Source organism: Bubalus kerabau, chromosome 5 (genome assembly GCF_029407905.1).
Source record: "Bubalus kerabau isolate K-KA32 ecotype Philippines breed swamp buffalo chromosome 5, PCC_UOA_SB_1v2, whole genome shotgun sequence".
Classification (NCBI taxonomy): domain Eukaryota; kingdom Metazoa; phylum Chordata; class Mammalia; order Artiodactyla; family Bovidae; genus Bubalus; species Bubalus kerabau.
This window is the reverse complement of record NC_073628.1, coordinates 6,058,157-6,083,077: the sequence shown is the minus strand read 5'-3', so window position 1 is coordinate 6,083,077 and position 24,921 is coordinate 6,058,157. Positions and strand designations below refer to the sequence as shown.

The 24,921-nt window shown below is 54.5% G+C and overlaps 1 protein-coding gene across 1 annotated transcript; it reads left to right on the top strand.

Annotated features, from left to right (window-relative positions):
• The first annotated feature begins 1,858 nt into the window (after positions 1-1,858).
• Positions 1,859-23,341, top strand: SYT12 (synaptotagmin 12). The gene is made up of 9 exons (XM_055583314.1): positions 1,859-2,094; positions 8,450-8,506; positions 9,417-9,454; positions 13,235-13,428; positions 15,108-15,500; positions 18,633-18,848; positions 20,015-20,135; positions 21,223-21,356; positions 22,670-23,341. Exons 5-9 carry the CDS (start codon positions 15,225-15,227, stop codon positions 22,841-22,843), a joined length of 921 nt encoding a protein of 306 aa, XP_055439289.1. The 5' UTR covers positions 1,859-2,094; positions 8,450-8,506; positions 9,417-9,454; positions 13,235-13,428; positions 15,108-15,224; the 3' UTR covers positions 22,844-23,341.
• Positions 23,342-24,921: the final 1,580 nt, after the last annotated feature.

The window sequence follows — 24,921 nt, the reverse complement described above, 5'->3', positions numbered from 1 at the left end:
ATGAACATAGGGGTGCCTGCATCTTTTTGAGTTATAGTTTTGTTCAGGTACATGCTCAGGAGTAAGACTTCAGGGTCATATGGTAGTTTTATTTTTAGTTTTCTGAGGAACCTCCATACTTTTTTCATAGTAGCTGTACCAACTTGCACTCCCTACCAACAGTGTAGGAGGGTCCCTTTTCTCTACACCTTCTCCAGCATCTGTTATTTGTAGACTTTTTTAAATGATGGCCATTCTGACTGGTGTGAGGTATTGGTAGTACCTCACTGTAGTTTTGACTTGCATTTCTCTAATAATTAGCGATGTTGAGCATCTTTTCATGCGTCTACTGGTCATCATCTGTATGTTTTCTTTGGAGAAATGTCTAATAATGTCTTCTGCCCATTTTTCAATTGGGTTATTTGGATTTTTTTTGTTGTTGACCAATCTCACCTTTTTGCTGCTCCAACAGAAGCTAGTATCAGAGTATACCATTTTATGTGCTGATGGTGTGTTTAATTCAATGCTCCCTCCTGAACCGGGAACCCTTTAGTGGCTCAGTGTCCTCATGTGGAAAATGGGTCAGTCATCCCAAACTGCAGGTAGCTGGCTATGAAGATTAAGTTAAATGAGAAATGTCAGTGAGAGCCCATGGCCCTTCCTCCTTCCAAGGAGCATAATGAATGCCCTTTGTCTCCTTTTTCTTCAGAATCCATAAAATGAACTGAAAAGGGGGTGCCCCCTGTGAGAGTGAAACTGCCTCCCTGGCTTCCCGGGGTCCTCCTGCCTTCTAGATCAAGGGTGTCCCCTCCCTGCCCCAAAACCAGCACAGACCCAGCTCCTGGACCCCACAGGTTGCTCTCAATCTCTAAGTCCCAGAGGGTAGATGATCCAGAAACCACTCCTGCCTTAGCACTCTGGCTCACCACCTGAGAACCTTGGCCCCTCCCCACCCCATCCCACCCCAGATCCTACAGATCCCCTGAGAAGCCCCACCAGTGAGGCACCCAGCCTGCTCTCAGGGTTACTGCGCCCACAGCACGTGGCACCTTCCAGCGCACATCCCAGCCCTTTCTAATGCGTGTGCGCCTCCCTGCCAGACTGCGCCGGCAGAGAGGGACCTGTCCCCCTGTTCCCGGAAGATGGAAGATCGCCCGCACCTGGCACTATGCCTAGCATCCAGCGGGGGCGTCCTAAATATCTCCTGAATGATTCATTCATTCCTTTGGAAAGAAAGCACAGACCCCTAAGTGATATGTCCTAAGAGTATGGACTTTGAAGTCACATCCACCTAGGTTCAAGTCTTAGCTGACTCTTGGCTCTGTGACCTTGGGAAGGTCATCTTACCTCTCTGAGGCTGTTTCTTTCTGCTAAAAAAGGGGAAAAAGAGAGAGAGAGAGAGAGAGAGAGAGAGAGGAATGACCACGACCCCATTAGGTCATTGTGAGGAGTGAGATGACGTTTTACCATTCAGAGAAGGGGCCACCTGCCGCTTCCTGTTTTCTGACCGGTACTTAGGAGGCGCACAGTATCAAGTCCTATTTACAGAAAAAGAAACTGAGGCCCTAGAAAGGGAACAGGATAACTAGGGGTGCGGCCGCTCAGGCTAGAACCGGGGCCTGTGGACTCGGAGCCCAGTGCTCCCGGAGCTCACGGTCAGCACATCCCCAGCTCCCACTCCGACTCATCCTGGGCCTGGGAGCGCGGGGCTGGTCTCGGCCTCGCACGACCCCTGGGATCCAGGGAGCGCTTGGGGATCTTCGGCTCAGACCCCGGAAGCGCCGCGCAGCTCCCGGGAGCGGCGAGTGCGCTCGGGGTTGTCACTTTAAATTAAAGAGAGAGCGAGCGGGCGAGCGCCAGGGAGCGCGCGACGGGCTCCTGGGAGCGTGCCCGGACTGCGGCGCAGTTCCCGACTGCCGCCCCGGCCCGGCCGAGCCCCCGGCCCGCGCCGCGCTCTTCCCAGGCGGGCGCGGGGCGACACTGCAGGGGTGGCTCCGCCGGCGACCGCCGGGCTTGGCGCCGGTGCGTGCGCGCTGCGGGAGGCCGGCGGGAGCCGGGAGCCGGGAGCCCGAGCCTGAACCCGAACCGGAGCGGCGACCCCTCCGCGGAGCCCGGGTGAGTACGCGCCCCGAGCGCGGATGAACGCAGTGCTCCCTCGCAGCGCCGGGGACCCCCCGGGCTCCGCGCGCCCCGGTCATCTGCACACTTGCGCGGATCGCACACCCGCGCCGCGCTTGCACACACACACGGCCGGCACAGTGCACGCCGGGCGCCCTTCCCCGGCCCGGCCACTCCGCGCACTGCGCATCGCCTCGCGCCCCGCACGCCCGCCCCGCGTGTGCACACACGCGGCTCTCTCGGCCATTTACACGCCTCCCCGGCGCCCGCGCTGCACGCACACCTCTCACGCTCACAGCGCCTTGCCTGCCCCCGCTGCCCCGGCCCCGCCTCGCACCTCCTTCCCAGCTCCAGGATCACCTCCCCCAACACTTCGGTCCCCAAATATCCTGGGGGTCCCCGCAGCATAGGTGCTGGGTTTTCAGGAAATGCCCCGTGTCGCACCCCATTGCCAGGAGGCCCCCGGGGAACCAAGAGGATCCTCGGCTTCTGTCTGCTATCACCAGCCTGGGTGGGGAGCTGTCCAGGGTCTCTCTGCCAACCTTTGATGCCATTGCATTTTGGGAGAGGAAGCCTGCCAGTCTCGAGGTCCTGGGGCTGTAGATTTGGGCTGAAGGTGGGGGCGAGCTGGGGCCAAACAGGGGTACCTGGAGCCAGGCCTGTGGGTGGAGGATCCCTTAGCCAGCCATCCTAGTGACCCCTCTTCCATGGGCTGCAGCGGGACTGGGTGCCCCCCCCCACCTCAGCCAATGAGGCCACCCTCCCCACAAAGCACCTGGCAAGTCTGTACCCTGGAATGAGCACCTCTTCCCGAAGCTAGGGAGTGGGTAACAGGTTGGACAGCCGCAGCAGCAGCAGCTATGCCTCTTACTAGAAGTAGGGAAACTGAGGCTCAGAGAGGGCATGAGACTCACCAAAAGGAACACAGCTAGTCTGGAGAAGGGTCAAGACCCAAGTCCCCAGCCTCCCCATCCTGAAATCTGAAGCCTTCCCCAAGCAACTTGGGAGAGTGGGGTCTCCCAGCCCGGGGTTCCAGCTTGGACCCTGCTTCTCGTCAGCGCTCGTGACGACGGGCAAGTAGCGTCCTGCCCTTCAGTGCTCTTACCAGTGCCTTGGGCAGAGGAGCAGCCCTCTCAGAGGGCAGCAGGGAGGGTGTGCTGAAATAACACCCGGTGAGCCCTTGGTACAGATCTCAGCACACAAATGTGCCCAGGAAATGCCAGCTCCCACCACCCTCTCCTGTTTGTACTGTGGTTTTGTGGGTTTTAGGGAGGGGACAGTGGTAGGATATGGTTATTCCAGAAAGTGGGAGGGAGTCCCTGAAAAGAATCTCAAACCTGAAGCTCCTAAAGAGGCTCCCAGTCTTAGAGATTGAGGGCTCCCCTGTCCCCACCCCCTGATCCTTCCCATTGCCTGCTGGCTTCCGGGTGAAGGGAGCCAAAAGCTTGCTAGCTCAGGGCACTGAGCAAGGACATGGAGTGAGGGGGAGTCCCTCCCCTGCCAGAGTCACCAAATTCCTGGAAAGCCACATCTTGATAAGCCCAGGAGGGGTCCTCAACTCGTGGTCAGATTCCAGTTAGTCTTGTGGTAGGTCTTCCCACCCATCTCCACCCCCGAAAGGCCTGCTCAGGAGGTGGCATGGTGGCCAGGAGCCCAGGCCCAGATCCATCGCACCTTGGAGTCAGTCCCAGTGTTGCTACTCGTAGGCTGAGTGACTCCAGCCTCATCTGTCAAAGGGAGATCCATTTACCCATTCAGTGGTCAGGTTTATATCACATGCATACGACGAGCCAGGCACCATGGGAGGCAGTTAGCATGGACTATGTCTGATTCTTACAGCAAAAGGTAGGTGTTGCTGGGTAGGTATGATTAAGACTGCATTCGAACCTAGAGGGGTTTTCAGTGAGCAAGCTCCCTGCAATTTAGGTTTTGGAGAGTTGGGGCCAGAATGAATGGATGGAGTGACGAAGGGTGTCAGGACGAGGTTCAGATGAGGGTTTGGGATGGCTCTGACCCACCCCCGCTGTGCCCCATTTCCTGCGTGTCAGAACTCAGGGCAGCTCTGGTCACGGGCTGCCTTGGCCTCGGGTGTGCCGTGTCAGCATCCTGTTCCAAGCTGGAGCCGCAGCCCCTCTGCCTGACAAACCTCCAGGCTGCCAGCAGGAGTCTGCTGAGGTTGTCGTAGTGGGTGGGATGGGGTCAGAGGGTCTTGGGAGTGGTAAGTAAAGCCATTAAGAAGGGCATTGGCTGCAGAGCCAGCTTTGGCTAGGTCTCAGCTCTATGCTTACTGGTCGGTGACCTTGGGCAGAGTCACTGACCTCTGAGCCTCACTTTCATCCTCTGTGGAGTGGGAATGAGGACAGGCTCTGCTCCCTAGGGGTCTTGAGCAAGGCCATGGGGAGGGCGTCTTTGAAGTCCACACGGGGCCCTGGCTACTAATAGACAAGGTACTGGACGGCGTGGCAGGTGCAGCTCCACCCCTCTTGGCTGTGCAGCTTTGGGCAAGTCACTTAACCTTTCTGAACCTTCCCTAACTCATCCAAAAGCCTGCTTACCACGCTCATGAACTGAGATGCTTCCAGGGGCCAGCAGGTTCTGGAAGTGAATGCGAGAGTAGAAGATGCCAGGTCCAAAGAACAGATGCCCCATCTGAAGGGCGCAGCCTACTCAGCTCTGGCTCTGGCTCTAGGGTAGGGGAAGCTAAGACCCATTATTCCTAAATCTAACTTTTAAAGGGAAGCTGAAAATCTATTTTCTTGTAAACAAACCCATTTTTCAATGGGAACTCTCCCCAGTGTTTGAATGCTGCCAACTCACTTTGAGACAAACATACCCCATCTGCAGGCTGCAGTGCTGCCCACACGATTCCACTGCTCAAAGTAGGGGGCTTGGGGGCCTTTTGGACCCTGGTGGCTCAGATGGTAAAGAATCTGCCTGCAGTGCAGGAGACCCAGGTTCGATCCCCTGAGGAAAGGCTACCCAGTCCAGTAGTCTTACCTGGAGAATGCCATGGACAGAGGAACCTGGTGGGCTACAGTCCATGAGGTCGCAAAGAGTCGGACGCAGCTGAGCAACTAACACTTTCACTTTCACTGGACCATTTACAGGCTAATAATCACAGCAGCTAAGGTTTGCCAAACCCCACCTCACTTCCTTCTCCTTCCTCCCTCTTGACACCCTGATAAGGCAGTCATAAACCCCATTTTATAGATGGGACAACTGAGGCTCAGAGCTAGTGAGGGGGAAAATCTGGGGTTCAAAGCTTTCTCAGGCTGCCCTCCTCCCAAGAACCTCAGCCTCTCTGTTTCCTCTCCTCCCTCCTCTTAGGCAGAGGTGCTTTGGCCTCCGCCCCTTCACAGGGGTTCTCTGTGTGACCTTCTGGCCAGGCTGAGCCTAGAGTCATTGGTGCCTTCAGTGAACGCACAGCTCCTGGGGTGTTGTGATGAGGGGAGGGGGAAGGGTGGGCCATGTGGGAGCCTTGGAAAGACTTCTTCTTGACAGTCAGATGCCCAATATGGCAGATACAGGGTTCTGTCCCCAACTGTAGGAACTTGCCACTAGGATGTCCTCAGCTCACTCTAATATGCTGCTGGCATGGGCTGTCCCAGTGCAGGAAGTCAGCTTGGGCCAGGTAAGCGGGATATAAAGCCGATAGTATGATCAGATTCCCAGCAAGACAGAGGCAGGCCGGGACATGAGTGTTCATATTAACATGTGTGTTTCAACATACCCAGAACCCCTTCTGCCAAGAATTAGGGCGTGTACCTAATTCTTGTGTACCTCGGGCGTGTACACAGTGCCTGGTTTGGCCGGCAGGTTCTCAGACACCTTTTGAAAGCATATGCCCTCCTGCAGCAAGGCACAGGGGTTAGGGAGCAAGTGTGGAACAGAATGGCCTGCACTGAACAGTTTCCTAGCTGTGTTGCCTAGGCACATGACTTCACTGCCCCGCCTCAGGGCTCTTCTGCAAACCAGAGATAATAATAGTACTTACCTCAAGGGGTTGTTAGAGGATTAAATGAGGTAATTATATGCAAAGTGCTTACAGCTTGAGTATAAGAAGTACTTGGCAAGGTCCTTATCACCATCTCCAGCCCAGGTTCCAGGAATGAGCTTCCACTTGAACTGGCATGGGTGAAGCCCTTCCTGGTTACTATGGCCCTCCCATCACCATGACAACTTACATCTCACCGTGGGAGTAGGGGCATCGTCAAGGAACTGGGAGGGACCAAGGAGCTGTCTGTGGACCTGGGCAGGCTTTGCCCCAGGGCCCTATCCTCCCCAACTTCTCGAGGCCTCCTGCCCTGGGACCCATGGCACTTCCACATGTGCTGGAATACCCTGTCTGGATCAAGGCACCCCGCTTCTTGACTTCAAAGCTACAAATTGGGGAGAACCCTAGGATTCTAGAAAATGCTCACTCCCTGATTGGACCCCAGTCCCAAAGGGAGCCCACAGCATCCTTGAGGAGTTGTAAACAGGTTACCACCCAGGAGCTTTTACTTTCTACTGAATGGTGTTTAGATTTTTTGTGAATTGTTTGCAACATTTAAAAATCAAGAAACTGCACGTTAAACAAACACCATAATCTGGCTTTTCAGAAGATCTAGCCAGGCTAGATTGGCTTTCCTGTGGGAACAGAAAAGCAGCTGCCCTTGGGTAGACAGACACTCTGAAGGTCTGACCACCCACCTCATCCGCACCCCCCAACCCGCAGGCACCCCAACTCACCTGCTTGTAACCACCTCTCAGAACCCCAAAGGAACGCAGAGGGTGGAAACGATCCTGTCCTCGGTGTCCCTTGAGCTGAGATCCTTACAGATCACCCCAGCCTTCCTTTACCAAACCCCCACCCCATTTAGAACCTGTCTGCGAGCCAGTTTACTTGTTAGCAAACACAGTAATAAAACCATGATCAGTCGCCTGGCTTCAGGTAATGGGTTGTATGAGCTTCTAGACCTTTCTAGAATAACTTAATCAAACCTTCAGTGGTTCGTAAAACTTGAGAGTAAAGGATGGGGAGGAAACTGTCCCAAGCAGAGAAAGGACTGATAACAGAATATTGCAGAAATGTAGTATTTCCGGTTCAATTTAAACAAAAACATTTGAACTCAGTCCTGGGGAACACCTGAGGGGGCCGCTGTTGTTGATAGGATGGAAATGAAATAGGGTTGCCAGATTTAGCAAATACAAATATGGGATGCTGTTGGCTTTTGAGTTTCAGATAAATAGTGAATTTTTTTTTTTAGTATAAGCATGTCCCATGCACTACTTAGACATACTTTTACCAACAATCAATCAGAAATTCACGTGTCCCTGGGCATCTTACATTTTTTGCGTCTGGCAGCCCTGAAATGGAGAAGAGGGTAACAGAAGATGAGACGGTTGGAGAGCATCACGATTCAATGGACATGAACTTGGGCAAACTCTAGGAGATAGTGAGGGACAGGGAAGCCTGGCGTGCTGCGGTTCATGGGATCGCAGAGTCAGACACAACTTAGCGACTGAACAATAAGAACTCTGAAATGAGGTTTCAGAGTGCTTGCAAAGTGCTTTAAACACTACTTTATTTTTTTTAAGGTACATTTTCTATGCTATTTTTTAGAGACATCCTTGGAAGTCCAGTGGTTTGTTAGGACTCCACATTTTCACTGAGGAGGGCCCAGGTTCCGTCCATGGTCTGGAAACTAAGATCTGAAAAGCCACAGGGAGTGGCCAAAAAGAAATAAAATGCTATTTTAAAAAGCTGCTACTTTTAAATGATACAAATGAACTTATTTACAAAAGAGAAACAGACTCATAGACTTTGCTGCTGCTAAGTCACTTCAGTCGTGTCCGACTCTGTGCGACCCCAGAGACGGCAGCCCACCAGGCTCCCCCGTCCATGGGATTCTCCAGGCAAGAGTACTGGAGTGGGTTGCCATTGCTGAGAAGGAGCTTATTGTTGCCAAGGGGTGGAAGGATCGGGAGAAGGGATAGTTAGGGAGTTTGGGATGGGCATGTACACACTGCTGTATTTTAAATGGATAACAAACAAGGTCTTACTGTATAGCACATGGAACTCTGCTCAGTGTGATGTGGCAGCCTGGATAGGACAGAGGTTTGGGGGAGAATGGATCCATGTATATGTATGGCTGAGTCCCCTCATTGTTCACCTGAATCTATCACAACACTGTTTGTTCATCAGCTATACCCCAATACAAAATAAAAAGTTTAAAATAAATAAAAGTCCACTACATTTGCCCAGGCCCCCTCCACCTGAGTGTGAGCACTGGATGCTGGGCATGTGTGGCGTGGCGGGGGGGTGGTGACCCTCTGAAGCCCCCTCCACTGACTCTCTTCTCCCTTCCAGTCTCACCCCCGGCGGCAGGCAGCATGGCCGTGGACGTGGCAGAGTATCACTTGAGCGGTGAGTCCCTGCGGCCAGTGAGCCATCTCACAGGACCCTCCCGCCAGGCCCGAGGTAGGGGTGTCAGTGGGACCCCAGTAACAGCCCCGTTCTTCTGATAAGGATAGTCAGAGAGTTGCCCGAGGTCACACAGCCCTGGGGGCTCAGATGGTAAAGAATCTGCCCGCCATGTGGGAGACCTGGGTTCGAGCCCTGAGTCGGGAAGATGCCCTGGAGAAGGGAAAGGGCCACCCACTCCAGTATTCTTGCCTGGAGAATTCCATGGATGGAGGGGCCTAACAGGCTACAGTCGATGCAAAGAGTCGGACACGACAGAGCAACTGACACTATCCCTTTCACACTGGATTGGGACCAGTCTGAGGTCTCTTCTATCTGTTCCAGTCACTTGCCTTCCTGTGGAAGGACTTGAGGGCATCCCCCAGGAGGCCCCTGTCCTGCTGCTCCCTAAGGTTGAGCCTGCCGTGTGGAATCCACTGCCCTAGGGCCATTCCTGGAGCCAAATGCAAGGAAAACCAGGAAGGTTGATATTAGATGCACAGGATACTGAACTCAGTGGTCGTCCAGTCTAGTCTGCTGTCTAGCAAAGGCAGCTCCCTTGGGACCAGCCTCAAGACACCAGACGCACTCAGGCTGATGGCGGATGGTGTCACAGCTGAAATGCACTCACCATATTTTCTCCTTTTGTTCCCCTGCCCATTTACAGATGGGAGAAGGGAGGCTAAGGAAAGGGACAGTGACCAAGTAACAGACCCAGAACATGGACCCAGGTCTCCCAGGCCACAGCTCCCTATCCCTCCACCTCCTTTCCTAGCTCAGCCCCTAGCTCAGTCCCCAGCCAGCCCAGGGCAGAGCTGAAGGGCAGACCACCTCTCCCAACTCCCAGCCAGGAATTTTCACTTTCCACCTGCAGGCTCACAGGCCTTGGCCCAGGCCCTGGAGCGGCCTTCGGTGAGTGATGAAACCTCTCTGAGCCTCTACTTACTCATCTGTAAACTGGGGGTGATGCTGCCAGCCTCTGTGAGCTAACATGTGTGAAGTGCCCAACTGTGCAAACACGGCTCTCGCCCCACCTCCGGGCCTTTGCACGTGCTGTGCCTTCACCTGGAGTGCTCGCTGCTTCTGCCTGGCTGAGTCCTCGAGACCCATATGAGATTACGAGCACAGAGCTGAAGCCAGGTTGTCTATCTCTCAGCTTCCCAGTCTGTAAAATAGGGACAATAATAGAACCATCCTCTCAGGGTTGTTCTGAGGACTCAGTGGGTTAATATACAGAAAGAATTTGGAACAGAGCCTGGCAAAGTGAGGGAACAATTATTCCTAAGGCTGCTTCTCTTCATTCCTGGTCTCGGCTCAGACCTCACTTCCCCAGGGGAATTCTTCCCATACGGTCCTGAGGCTGGTACGCAATAAAATGAATAAATAAATGAGCATTAACTGTCATCGTTTCATGTCAGCTTCCTGGGGATTTGTCTGTCCTGCCCCCCATTTGTGCCAACCAGGGTGCTGGCTTCAGGCCCTCAGTCCCTGGGATCCTCATTCTCAGGGGAGCCTGGTGATGCTTAGCCCCCTTGCCGTGTCCACTGCCTGTGTGGACTGTGTCCGTCCCCTGCCAGCACCCAGGCCCCAGTGAGCCTGCTGGGCTGCCTGTGCGTCTGGGTGGGAGACTCCCCCCTGCCCCCAGCCCCAACACACACACACACACTGCTGGGCTGCCTGTGCGTCTGGGTGGGAGACACCCCCCCTCCCCCCGCCCCAACACACACACACACACCCCTCACCCTCCAGTCACCAGGTCCGGCCCCTTCCCTTCCCCCATTCACTGGACTTCCTGAGAGCCTGGCTCGCTCTGGGCCCTCCGTAGCTCCTTGTTGTGGTTTTATTTATCCCACAAATTGCATTCTCGCAGCAGAAGTCAGGAGCACACAGGCTTGCTCGCTGTCTCTCCATCCACGTTTCTTCTGCCTCTTCTCTCCTCTCTCTGGTCCACCCAGCCCTTGCCTACACGCTGTGTGATTTTTACATCAAAATCACGTGGTTATACCGTGTTGGGGATTGATTTTTTTTCTTCTTCTCTTAACAATGCCTGAGACGGTTCTCTGCATTTCCACGGCAATGTCCTGATGACCTCAATTGTCATTCTCAAAGCCCAGTGACAGTCCCTCCTGAGACAGCGCCACCGGCCCCCACTGGCCCCCTCAGTCAGACCTTGGGGCTGTTTTCAGATTTCTGCTGTTATAAATACAGACTCGCTGACTCACTGCAGACAGGAAACTTGTTGAGATTTTTCCCTTAGAATAACCGTGCCCCCGCCCCCGGGTGGGACCACCGGATGCACCAGATGGTGGGTGATTTTGGTGTCATGCCCTCTTTCTGGATGAGGAGACAGGAGTCAGGGAGGCGAGGTGGCCTCCGGGAGCCGAGGCACCTACACCAGACTCTCCATTTCTCACCCCTGTGGCCTTGAGCCCAGAAATATTAATAGATGTGTTCTTTAGCTTCTGTTAGCCTCAGTTCCCCTCTAGAGACTTCCCAGGTGGCTCAGATGGTAAAGAATCAGACCGCAGTGCAGGAGACCTGGGTTCAATCCCTGGGTCAGGAAGATCCCCAAAGTGGAGGAAAGGACCCCGTAGGGTGCTGAGAGCTGGATAAATGCCAGGGCTGAAGGCTGGGCCCTGCCCTTCTCTGGAGTGAGTGTTGTAAATTCTGGTGGAGCTGGCTGGGTTCAGCACAGCGGGGGTGGGCTGGGGCCTCCCAGCGCTGCATGACTCCGCCCCAAACGCCCCCTTCCCTCACTGTTAGCCCGGTGCTCTGAACTCGCTGAGATTTGCACACGGGCCTCCTCCCCAACCAGGGATCAAACCCCAGCACCCTGCATTGAGAGCAGAGAGGCTTAGCCACTGGAGCACCAGGGAAGTCCCTTGGCTGCACACTCCTTGCTGCTCCTGCATGTCCCAGCTTGGGCGTCCCTCTTTGCAAAACCCTCCTGGGCTGTTCTCATCATGACACCCATCACTGTCCTGTATTGATTTGCCCACCCCCGGGGACTATGACCCACTTAAGGGACTGAGCCTGGGGCTCCAGGGGGTGCTCTCACATAGTAAGTGCTCAACGGCTGTGTGATGAGAAACCTCCGCTCCTGAAACACCCTCCTCACGTCTCTGCACCCTGCTGCTGGGGACCTGTGTGGGCAGAGGCCGGGTGGGCAGTGGTCACCCCTGCTTGCTCTGGAGTCTGGCTGCCAGAACTGGAGTCCCAGCATCACCCCTTCCTGGTTCTGTGACCTTGGGCAAGTTCTTGTGTGCCTGGGTGTCCCCAGTTGAATCCAGTGTAGACGCAACACTGAGAATGCTTTAGAGGATTGTGTTTGCCAACAGTTCAGTCTTTTGCAAAATGAACCTTACTATCTCGTTGACTTCTCTTGGGGATTGAAAAGCCAGGCTTCCCAGTAGAGTGACTTAACATTTATGGTTCTGCCATGGGCCAAGCACTGTGCTAGATGAGGACGTGCCCAGCACAGCTGAGGGGGTGGTTAATTACCATTTGGGGACAGTGAGGCTCAGATAACGAAAGTTATTGACTCACCAGTGCACAAAAAGCATCTGAGCATCTAGATTTGTCCCCAAGCCCTGCACAGCCTACAGCCACCTCTCACTTCTGGCTGGAGTGTTTGTATTTGTATGTTGTTTGTTTTCCAGTAATAGTTTTATGGAGATGAAACTCACATGCCGTACACTCACTCACTTAAAAGGTACAGTTCAGTGGGCTGTAGTTAGTCTGTTGTGCAAGTATGAGCACAGTCAATTTTTAGAATATATTCATCACCCGGAAAAGAATCCCCATACTCCACACCCCCACCATCCCCCACCAGCCCCTGACACTAATGTACTCTCTGTCTATAGGGATTTCCCTATTTTGGACATCTCATAGGAATAGAATCATACAACATACGGTCTTTTGGGACTAGCTCCCTTCACTCAGCATGATGTTTTCAAGGTTCATCCATGTTGTAGCATGTATCAGTACTTCATTCCTCTTTAATGATGAATAATATTCCCCTGTAAGAAGGTACTACATTTTATTTTTCCACTCATCGACTGATGGACATTGGGTTCTTCTTGATGAAGGTTGAGGCATAAAGGGGGATCATTTCTTTTTCTCCCCCAAGCCCCCTTCTGCTTCCCCCCAGATCCCAAAAGTCTGCTTTGATTATCCAGAAGCAGCAGTCCTCTGAAGGCTGAGAGAACTCAGAGAGGCAAGAACAACCCTATCCGTGTAAAGCCTAAGGAATATTTAACTATTGTTCGCAGCTCTTCACCTGCTCTAACCAAGTGTCGCTCCTGCTAGAAACGTGTTTTTGTGGAAAGCGGCCAAAAGCAGAAATTAGAGAGTGTATATCTCGTTCAACACCGGACCCGCAGCAGCCAGCACGAAACCTGAATAAATAAATATTTATTCAGGGACTTTCCTGGTGGTTAAGACTTCACCTGCAGGGGTTCAGGTTCAATCCCTGGCTGGGGAGCAAAGATCCCACATGCCTCAAAGCCAAAAAACCAAACCATAAAACAGAAGTAACATCATAACAAATTCAATAAAGACTAAAAATATGTATATATTTATTCAATGAATAAGCAAGTCGTTGCTGAACTGGGGACTCCCTGGGTGGGGATGTATAATGATTGAGAGGCCCCAATGCCCATTAATGAGAGACTACTCTGCTCTTGCCTTCAGTCATCAAGAGTCCCCCTGACTGGGAGGTGGGTGTCTACGCCGCTGGGGCACTGGCTTTGCTGGGAATTGCAGCCGTGAGCCTGTGGAAGCTCTGGACGTCGGGGAGCTTCCCCAGCCCCTCCCCGTTCCCAAACTATGACTACAGATACCTTCAGCAGAAGTATGGTGAGACCTACGCAGAGGCCAGGCAGAAGGTGAGGCTTCTGTGCTCGTGGGTGCACCGCCCCCACCCCCGCCTCCACCATCCACTCTCAGGATTGACCTCACTCCCTCCCCAACTCGCTGCTGGTTAATTTCCTCCTGTGACAGGGTCCTTTGTCCTCCTCCACATCTCCAACAGAGCCCAGCTAGGTAATCAATGAATACTTGGTGAATGAATGAATGCTTTCCATTTAAAACACCCCTGGGAATTCCCTTGTGGGCCAGGGGTTAGAAGTTTGTGCCTTCACTCCCCCGGCCTGCGTAAACTGGGTAATCTGGGATCCTGCAAGTGATGCGGTGTGGCCAAATTTTAAAAGCAAAGCAAAAAAACCCCAAGCAAACAAATCCTCCCCACCATCCTGTGAAAAATACAGGAAAATAAAAACAAGAAAAACCTCCCCAAAAGCCACAACCCAGAGGCAAGCTACTGTGAATTATTTTCCAATATTTTAAATCTAGGCCCTGCCCCAATCTTTTTTCCATGCATAGTTTTTATACAATGGATGTCATTTCTCCATAGAATTTAACACCCTACTCTTTTCATCTCACTTAAAGTTGAAGCACTTTCTCATATTGTTGATCAAAAACATCATTTTAATGACTGCATAAGATTCTTTTTTATGTATGTGCCATGATTTACTAAATGCCACCATAAATAATACAGTAAGTGGTTTATATGTAAAACTTTGTCTTCGTGTGGAATTATGTACTTTGAAAAGATGCCCAGATGTGAAATTACTGTATCAGGGAGTGTAAACATTTTTAGGGCTCTCTATATATTGCTAAACATTTCATCACTTGACACTTGGCAGAGGATTTTGCTAACATCATGGAGAGTTCCAGAAAGCACAGCCAGAACCTGTTACCAGACAAGGGCCCCTCATGCTTCACTCATTTGAGGTTTTGGAAGGAATGTTCTCTTACTCTGTTGGGAGGACTGTAAATTGGCACAACTTTTTCAAAGAGCGTTTTGGAAACGTGTCAAAAGCTATCAAAGGGACTGTGTCCTTTAAGTCGAGATTTTAAGAAAGCTATTCAATGCTTCCTGGTTTACGTCTGTGAAACACAAGATGAATGTCCATCAGTAGGGGAATAGTAACATAAACTATGGCTATCCACTTAGCAGCAAATTAATGGAGCCATTAAAAAATACTATAACGAGGACCACCACCAAGGGAGATACTTACTGTACACAAGCTTTTGTTTTCTCAAATCCCAAGATCAATTTAGAGAAAAGAAAAATTTGCCTATTAGAGTTAGTGTTATCCGACAGGAAAGCTTTCTCGTGCGGTGGACTTTTTCTAAGCTTCCTTTGAGGCTGCTCCATTGTCTGTTGAGTGTCTGTGTCTAGTTTTCTTCTCCATTCCCCTCTGCTGGACACTTAGATTGCTAATTATTTTTCCTTTTCATACACATCATCTCAGTGAACATCTTTATTAGTGAAATTCAGTTCATATAATAAATAAACATTTTGAGAAAAGGCTCTCTTGTATCTTGGATAGAGAGAGAAAACTAAGTAACATGAAATAATATTAAAGAAGGATGTTTCTAAGGTATACCCCGTTTTTGCAAAAGGAGAGCTAGGAGGTGTCTTGCGTGAATGGGACTAACCACATGTCTTCAAGACCAAGCCTATTGCCCTCCGATGCTCCCATGCCCCTTCTCGCCCTAGAGAGTGCCGGCCTGGAATGCGCAGCGCGCCAGCACTAGGGGGCCCCCCAGTCGCAAAGGCAGCCTCAGCATCGAGGACACCTTTGAAAGCATCAGCGAGCTGGGGCCCCTGGAGCTGATGGGCAGGGAGCTGGACCTGGCCCCCTACGGCACCCTCCGGAAATCCCAGTCGGCCGACTCCCTGAACTCCGTCTCCTCCGTGAGCAACAACTTCGGGCAGGACTTCACGCTGGGCCAGGTGGAGGTGAGCATGGACTACGACGCCGCCTCCCACACCCTCCACGTGGCTGTGCTGCAAGGCAAGGACCTCCTGGAGCGGGAGGAAGCCAGCTTCGAGTCTTGTTTCATGCGTGTCAGCCTGCTGCCGGACGAGCAGATCGTGGGCATTTCCCGGGTGAGTGGCGGCTTGGGGGCGGGGCAAAGGGTGGGGGCGGGGCGGGGTGTGCCCCCGGGCTCGCAGGAGTCGGGCCCAGGCAGGCAGGGCTGCTGGGCCAGGCAGGATCTGAGGAGGGCGCTAGAGAGTTTGGACGCTGATCGCAGAGGGGAAGGTGCTGGCTATAGGGAGGACAGACCCTCCGGTCTGTCTGGGGCCTCCAGCAAACCTACCACAGGAATCCAGTGTAATTGTCCATTTGTCAATTGTGTCAGCTTCAGGTCCTGGCAGGGAAGGGATGACAGGTTCATGCTGGCTCATTTGGGGAGGGTTTGGTAACAGGACTGTTATAAAGCTGTGGTGGTATGTAGGGCGACCCCGGATGGCGTGGTACCCTGGTCCGAGGGGATGGGGGCAGGGGAAGTTACCCAGAGACCACTGTGTGCCGAGGGCCATCTGGATAAGGACTATGTCCTTTGGTTAAGGGGCGTGGTCAACTCGTAGCCATCCTGCCGAGAAGGACTGGGGGAATAAGCACCCTGACCTCCCTCCAGCTTCTGTTTTCCCTCCAGTGACCCCTCCTGGCCAACCCCAAGGGAGCCTGCTGATGTAGCCCTGGGAGGTCAGCTCCTGGGGCTGAAAGCAGTGGGGGGGAGGGTGCAGAGTAAGCTGGAAAGGGCACGAAGACGGGCCCAGCAACCTGCTCCAGGCTTCCACTCCAGATGGCACCCCGCCTTGCCAAGAGACAGCGAGGTCTACACGAGACGCCATACTGCCCGGCACCAGCAGACAAGGTCAGCCCAGCACAGCCTCTGACCACAGCAGAAGTCTGAGGTCCAGGGCCCAGTGTCCAGTCCTGCTTCCTGTGCTCAGCGGTGAAGACTGTCGTTCCCCTCCTGTCCCACCCTTCCCCCCACTCCAGCAGGGTCTGGAACCAACGTAGGGCTGAGAAGGGGAGGCCAGCTTCAAAGAGGCAGTCCAGGGGATGGTTAGCAGCAGCGCCCTGGAGCCTGACTGCCTGGGTTCAAATCCTGCTTCTCTGCTTCCTTGAAGTGTGACCTGGAGTGAGTCACTTCAACACTCTGTAACTCAGTTTCCCCATCTGTCAGATGGGCATCATCATGTTTGAGGAAGGAATGCATTAATATCTGCAAAGTCCTGGGACTTCCCTGGTGGTCCAGCAGCTAAGATTGTGCTCCCAAAGCAGGGGGCCTGGGTTTGACAGCAGGGAACTAGATCCCATACGCTGCAACTAAGACCCAGCACAGCCAAATATACACAGTGCTTAGTCATGTCCGACTCTTTGCGACCCCATGGACTATAGCCTGCCAGGCTCTTCTGTCCTGGGGATTCTCCAGGCAAGAATACTGGAGTGGGTTGCCATGCCCTCCTCCAGGGGACCTTCCCAACCCAGGGATGAAGCCCAGGTCTCCTGCATTGCAGGTGGATTCTTTGTCAGCTGAGCTACCAGGGAAATCCTATATACACATATATAAATATGTGTATACATATTTATAAATATATTTATATATATATGTATACATATATTTATAAATATATGTATACATATATATGTATACATATTTATAATTATATTTATAAATATAAATATACATATATATTATAAAAATATATATATATATATATATATATGCTGCATGCTAAGTCACTTCAGTTGTGTCTAACTCTTTGCGACCCTATGGATGGTAGCCTGCCAGGCTCCTCTGTCCATGGGATTTTCCAAGCAAGAATACTGGAGTGGGTTGCCATTTCCTTATATATATATAAAGCAGCTCTCCATGGATTGTCTGTCAGGACCATGAAGCGTTTCTCTCGAGCCCAGAGCCATGCTGCCCTTGGCCTCAGCTGCCTGGAGGACCCTGGGTGGTTCTGGGTCCATCCCTTGAAGGGACAGGTTGACAGCTGCCGCCACAGCCTGATGTGCGCTGAGAACCTGGTTCACAGCACCTGGCCCATCTGCATCCCTCTCATTAGCCCCAGGGATGGGGGATGGATTGAGGGCATCTTACAGATGAGGAAACTGAGGCTCGTGGAAGTCCTTTGCCCACGAGAACCCCAGAAAGTGAGCCGGAGATCCAGAACTCAACCCCAGAGCTCTCCATCTACATGCTCATAGAGTACATGGGTGATCAGGGAGCCTGCACTCCTATGGGCAGGGGACAATCAAGAGGCTGGTTTGGCCAGAGGAAGGAATTTAGGGCTGAAGATCATGGAGAGCCTGAATGCCAGGGTCAGGATCAGGAGGTGGGCTTTGTCTGACGAAAGAGGAGCCCTTGATGCTTGAGCAGGTGACCAGGTCGGGGATGTAGCTCCCAGGGTGGTGTAAGAGTCTATCCTCAGCCCACAGCGTGACCGGAGAGTGTGGCTCAGGACACTTGGAGGTGCCGACAGGTTTATTCCCAGAAATGCAGGCGCCTTAGCACCCCAGCCCAGCCAATCCCAGTGAATAGGGGGGCAGCTCCCAGCTTCAGGCGAGGCACCAGGGATGACCGCTCCTCTCTTAAAATATCGCCAGGCAGTGACTAAGGCAGCCCCCACAGAGGGGGGAGCAGGGCCTGCGCATGCACCTGCCCAGGGCACTTCCCACGGCTTCCTGGGAGGAGGCCAGTGGCGCCCACTAGGCAGGACTAGGCTTAGAAACAGAGTCTTCCCATCCTGGCCTCATCATTCCATCCATCCATCTGCCCCATGACATTCAGACCGTCCTGGGCCAGGCCCCATGGGGGCTGGACATCTAAGGCTTCACAGTTATCCCTCCTCACTGTATGCCTGGCCCCAGGGCTGGACTTGAACATGTGCCAAAAAGATGGCCATCTCAGCTGGCACTTGGCAAGGGTTCTGTGGAGCCATGGGCACTGAGGAGGGGAATTAGTTGGGGTCAGCTTGTCAAGCTTTGAATGCCAGCCCATGAGATGCCCACCTCTGAGAGGAGGACAGGGGGCTTTTATATCATCAGGGCTGAGCCACCAAAGAAAGGATCAACAATGAGGTGTGGGGTCAACAGAGCCCGATGGTAGCCGAGGTCTCCGGACTCCCCCATCCAGTGCTCTCTCCCTACCATGGCCCCGCCGGCATCTTCTGCCGCCTCCTCCCCAGCATCAGACCTCCTTCCACCGCCCTTCCTCTCTGCAGATCCAGAGGAATGCCTACTCCATCTTCTTCGATGAGAAGTTCTCCATCCCGCTGGATCCTGCAGCCCTGGAGGAGAAGAGCCTGCGGTTTTCGGTGTTTGGCATCGATGAAGATGAGCGGAATGTGAGCACGGGGGTGGTGGAGCTGAAGCTGTCTGTCCTCGACCTCCCGCTACAGCCCTTCAGCGGCTGGCTCTACCTGCAGGACCAGAACAAGGTCAGTCTGCCCACCTTCACGTGCCAGGATGGCATCACGGGTATATACTTTAGATGAGGGAATCCACTGTCCTCAAAACAGCCTGAGTGCCAGCATCTTTAGGAGATTAGGTCAGTTGGTAAAGAATCTGCCTGCAACGCAGGAGACCCCAGTTCAATTCCTGGGTCAGGAAGATCCGCTGGAGAAGGGATAGGTTACCCACTCCAGTATTCTTGGGCTTCCCTTGTGGCTCAGCTGGTAAAGAATTCGCCTGCAATGCTGGAGACCTGGATTCGGTCCCTGGGTTGGGAAGATCCCCTGGAGAAGAGCAAGGCTACCCACTCCAGTATTCTGGCCGAGAGAATTCCATGGACTATATAGTCCATAGCGTCGGAAAGAGTCGGACACGACTGAGAGAATTTCTCTTTACCTTTTAGGAGATTAGAGAAAGAGAGCAACATTCAAAGAAACTCAGGTTACTGTGTGCAAATGAATGGCTCCCTGACCACTGCTTACAGCTCTTCTGCTGCTCCTACCACCAAACCTTAAGAAGCTCTACTCCTGTAGAGGTTCTGTTAGGGAAGTACCTCTCTGGCCCTCAAGTGAGTTATTTCAGACGGAGGCCAAGCTGAAGTTCAACTTCCTAAGTGTAGCAGTGCTTGGGGAGCATCACTGTTATTCAAGCAAGTGAATGTGATAGCGTTCATCGCTCAGTTTTTGCGACCCAATCGACTGTAGCCCGCCAGGCTCCTCTGTCCATGAAATTCTCCAGACAAGAATACTGGTGTGGGTTGCCACTCCCTTCTCCAGGGGGTCTTCCTGACCCACGGATCGAACCCAGGCCTCCTGCCTTGCAGGCAGATTCTTTACCATCTGAGCCAATATTGAAGCAAAGGATCTGCTCATTCCAGTCCACTGGGACCCTCTAAGCGCTACCACCACAGAATGATTTCTTCGGTCTGGAATGAGGGAATGCATTTGTTGCTACATTTGACAGGCAACCTCTGGTCCTCCTTCCAAGGCAGGACCACACCCCGTGGGAGGTGGGGAGGGTGCCATGCAGTAGTGGAGGGGTCCCTCTCTCAATCCCACCAGCTTGGTGCCCTGGGGTAAAGAGCCCCAAGAGCAGCAACTTCTCAATGGAGAAGGAAGGGCGGAAGCCCTCTGAGCCACGCACTCGTCCTCAGGCTGCCGACGCTGTGGGCGAGATCCTGTTGTCCCTCAGCTACCTCCCGACAGCTGAGCGCCTTACCGTGGTTGTGGTGAAAGCCAAGAATCTCATCTGGGCCAACGACAAGACCACGGCAGGTAAGGCCCTGCTGGCTGCCTGGCTCCTTCTCTATGTGGCAGGTGGGAGCTACACCCTAGCTGCTAAGTCTTGGGCACCTGGGGGCATCAGCAGGTGTAGGGCCCAGTGCCAGGCTCACCATCCCTGGCCTAGGCTGGGTTCAGGAGCTCTGCATGGTGGGAAGATTAATCTAGCTGAGGAAACATGGGACCCATGGAGGGGGACAGGGAGCCCCTGGGGGAGGGATGTGACTCTGAGAGCAGGAGGCTGGGGCACTGGTTGTGAAACCACAGTGGGCAATCCCAGAGGCTAGACTGCATCCCAGATCCCAAACGGGGACCAGGGCCACTGAGTCGGTGTGGATATCAGGCAGGGCCTGACGTCTCAGGTCTGCCCCGGGCAACTGAAGACTGGGGGCTGCAGGAGCCTGACTGGGAGCCTGGGGGACCCTGGGTCCCGGCAGGTGTAGCAAGGACACCCAGTGGGTGGTAAGTGATGAGCAGATAGCGACTCGTTATTCCAGAGCGGCACGTCCTTGAGTCAGGCTCCACTGATTGGGCGCCAGGTGACTCAGAGCTGACGTTTGCGTTTGGGCCATTTATAGAGTTAAAAATGATTGCTCTGTGGAGCTCCCCCAGCATCATGCGAGGGGAGCGTGCACATGGGCTGGGAGGCAGGCTGCCAGAGTCCAAAGCTCAGCTCCTCTCTTGACATGCGTGTGAGCCTCAGTTTTCTCATCTGTAAAATAGGAAAGAAATCAAGGACTGATGGCAGAACTTCAGGAGAGAATGGTGATGGTGAAGGTTTGGGGGGACTTCCCTGGTGGTCCAGCGGCTACTATTCTGAATTCCCAATCCAGGCGGTCTAGGTTCGATCCCTGGTCAGGGAACTAGGTCCCACATGTCGCACCTCAGAGTTCACAGGCCACAAAGAAAATTGAAGATCGTGCCTGCTGCAACTAAGATCTGGCACAGCCAAAGAGCTTTGTTTAAAAAAAAAAACGGTGAATGTTTGGGGAGTTTGGAAGCAGTGCGCTGCCGTGACTGGGCAGGTCTACGCCAAGTGAGTGTGTCACTGGCCCTCACCCCACCCCCTCCCCGCCCACAGATCCCTTTGTCAAGGTGTACCTGCTGCAGGATGGGAGGAAGATGAGCAAAAAGAAGACAGCTGTGAAGAGGGACGACCCTAACCCAGTGTTCAATGAAGCCATGATCTTCTCTGTGCCAGCCATTGTGCTCCAGGTGAGGGGGGATAGCACAGGGGAGGGGCCCTCCACTCCCTCCAGCCTCGATCCTCAGGCCTCTTGCAGGCGGTGATGGTTGGCCCTAAGTCATCCCCTTTCTAGTCGAGCAACATGTACTGAGCACCCGCTAGGTACCTGCCCTCTGGTGGGTGCCGGGGATATGGGCACAGCTTCCTGGAAGCTCACAGCAGATAAGCAGGGAAGTCCCCAGACAGTGCCAGCCCACGAGGAACACCCAGACCTTGGCAGTCAGGCTCGGCTTGGCAGGTGGGGATAGCTAAGCTGAGATCTGGGGGAAGACAGTTCCCAGGGGAGGGAACTGCACAGCCCTAGGGATGAGCCAGGGCTGGGCCAAGGCCCGGAGGTCAGGCCCCCAGTCTCCTGAGGTTCTGCCTACAGAGGCCTGGCTGACCTCCCCAGAGGCCCTTGGCCTTCAGAAGGCAATATGCTCCAGGGAGACCCCCTTCCCAGCACAGATATCCCAGACCAAGGGTGGGAGGACTGCAGAGGATGTGGCCTGGGCCATGCTGGTAAGCTGGCTTGCCTGCTGCAGAGGATGGGGAGCTCATCACCTTCTCTTACTCTTTCCTTCCATCCGTCTTTTTTTGTGCCTTAAGCCCAAACCTGCCCCTTGGCCCTGGGGCTATACAGAAATCCCCTGGTCTCCCTTCCTGGGACACTGAATTTGAAAACCCAGAACTCTGCCTCACTCTGGGTGTTTCAAATCCAGGCAGACATCTCAGCGTCCCTGGCTGGTCCTCCCCTGCCACTCTCATGGGGCAGGCCACCCCTCTGCCCCCTGCTTCCCCTGGGATGTCATCCTGACACTTCTCCTGCTTCACAGCCTCTTAGAGCGGGCTGACTCTTGGGACAAAGCGGAGTGAGGGGGTGCTGAGGGGTAGGGGAGAAGAAGGAGAGAAGTCCAGCTGGGTTCCAGTCTCAGCTTCACTACTTTGATCTCAAGCAACTTCTTTCCTCCCTTCCTAAATTATGAGTCCAACATATTATCTCAGGCACAACATCAGACATCCATAAAGCTCTGACTGTACACTTTTTAACTCATTTTGTTCCTGGAACGGATAGGAACTATGATTACCACCGTTTTAGAGATGGGGAAACTGAGGTAGAAAGAGCCCAAGTCATTACCCAAGGTCACCCACCAAGCAGGCATTGAGGCGGGGCTGTGGGGTCAGAAAGGTCAGAGGTGACGATTCAGGGGAGCCATGCCTGGCACCAGGCTGGGGTCTGGGGATCATGGGGGACCTCTGGCATCGCCCCTGGTCCCCAGCACCCATGTCACTTCCTCCCCAGGACCTGTCTCTCCGTGTGACGGTGGCTGAGAGCGGCAGTGACGGCCGTGGGGACAGCGTGGGTCACGTCATCATCGGGCCGTCAGCCAGCGGCATGGGCGCCACCCACTGGAGCCAGATGCTGGCCACGCTGCGCAGGCCCGTGTCCATGTGGCATCCCGTCCGGCGAAACTAACAGCCAGGCAGGGCCGGGGCGGGCACCGGAGACCGGCACGAGCCGAGCTCTGACACCCTTCTCTGTCATCTGGCTGGAACCATGAACGCTGGGGTCCCCGGTGGAGTCCCCATGAGCCATCATGATCCTTCTGTGCAGGCTGCGGTGGAGGAACAGGCCTGGCTGGATGTCAGGGGACCCAGGGCTGTCTCCCACTGAGGACCGGCTGTGGCTGGGCAGGGACCCTGGGAGCACAGCCAGGCATCGGCCCTCTGTGCTCCCATTTTCAGATCCCCTGCAGGTCTGTCCCTCGGCCTGGGGGGGCCTTGGCCTCTCAGAGCTCTCCACACCCCACCCCTGCTGGGAAGCCGTGCACAGGGACCCTGTGAGTCTTGGGGGCCAGATGCTGTGCGAGGCACAGGCTGGGGTGACGTGAACAAGGCCAGCCCCTAGGAGGTTGGGGAGACGAGATCCCCCTGCCCCGGTGATCTGCTCGGTGCAGATGGCGGCCCTGCCACCAGGACCTGTGGAGAGCTCAGGGGGACCGGGGGAGTGGGGGGCAACATGGGAGCTGCACTGGGAGGGGCAGGGAGAGAGCTGAGTCCCGGGCCACAGCCCAGCCTTGGCCTAGCTGGGTAGGATTGTGACCGTACCACAAACGCAGTCCTCCACCTGCTGCCGTGTACACAAGGGCCTCTCTCTGGGCAGGAGGAGGGACCAAGGGACCAGGCCAAGCGGTGGCCCGCAGGCCACCTGAGACAGCGCCTCCAGCCTCATCCTCTGTGAAATCTAATCCCTATAACCATAACCCTCATAAGGCCCAGGGGTCCAAAGAGGCCCAGCCCCAGCCCAGGCCAGCCCAGGCCAGCCCAGGCCAGCCCAGGGCCAGGGGACATGCAGCTGGCCAGCCCCTGCAGCCTGGGAGACCCTCCACTCTTTTCAACCCAGATCTGTGTTTCAGATCAGATCAGATCAGTCACTCAGTCATGTCCAACTCTTTGCAACTCAAGATCTGTGTTTAGCCCCACGCAAATCAGGCACTGGCTCCACCATGTTGGTTGGCATCCCTCCAGGCCAGGCCCTCTGGGGAAAAGAGACACCTCCGCTGAGGGGGGCTGGGGGGCAATGGGGTGGACAGAATACAGACTGCTGGGGGCCTGGGCAAGGCCTCTGTGGGCACAGGTTCCTGAGAGGACGAGGTGGAGTCCCCAGGGCGGGATCTTGGGGAAGGGGTGGCAGGAGCGGTGGTCGGGGAGGACGTTGAGGGGGGTCAGGATGGAGCGGGGGGACAGGTTTGAAGCCCAGGGAAGGAAGGAGGTGGCTCTGGAGCCCAGTTCAAACCATCAGAACACCAGATGTCCGAGGCTGAGCTCCAGAAGCAGACCCTGAGATTCTCAGGCAAGGGGTTGACAGGGGCAGAGCCATCAGGAGAAACATTTAAGGCCAGGACGGAGCTCTGGGGCAAGAGAAGAGGCCAGCAGGTTGTGGCTTCAGGGGAGCCCAGCTTCAGCCCTATGGGGAGGGGGTGCTCTGCTGTGTGGATGGCACCCCAGGGGGCTCCAGCCTGGATGCCAGGGTGGGGCTGTTACAGGCCCACAGGAGTCTTTGGCTCCTACCCTACCCTAGCTGGAGGGGAGGCGTGCCTAGCCTTCCAGGTGTCACCAAGGCAGCTCCACGCCACCGAGGCAGCCCCAGAGGAGCAGGCGGGGGTGCGCCTCTTGCCCTGAGGGGTGGGGAGGGGCCCCCAGGCCACAGGGATGGAGGGGGAGGAAACATGGCAACATGCCCCCTGGCCCACCCTCGGGTGAGAGGTGGGTTCTCCGGCTGGCTGTCTCTGGAGACCCAGGCTCACCCAGGTAGGTTGGGGGGCCCCCAGTGAGGCTGGGGGTCCCAGGGTGGTCACAGGACTGGAGGCCGGACAGTGGCTTTCCCCACCTGACACGGCTGTGGCCCAGCCCTGAGGTCAGGCCATCCACTGGGTGGAGGTCTGCATGCCCCAGGCCAGCCCAGGGCCTGAGGACACGCAGCTGGCCAGCCCCTGCAGCCTGGGAGACCCTCCACTATTCAACCCAGTGGCTCTGCCTGGCAGGCCGTGTCAT

Excerpts from the sequence above, each read along its gene's own strand:
- SYT12 (XM_055583314.1), top strand. The coding sequence starts at position 15,225 with ATGGGCAGGGAGCTGGACCTGGCCCCCTACGGCACCCTCCGGAAATCC. Across the intron at positions 20,136-21,222 it reads CAACGACAAGACCACGGCAG|ATCCCTTTGTCAAGGTGTAC; the intron begins GTAAGGCCCTGC and ends CCCCGCCCACAG. Across the intron at positions 21,357-22,669 it reads TGCCAGCCATTGTGCTCCAG|GACCTGTCTCTCCGTGTGAC; the intron begins GTGAGGGGGGAT and ends CTTCCTCCCCAG.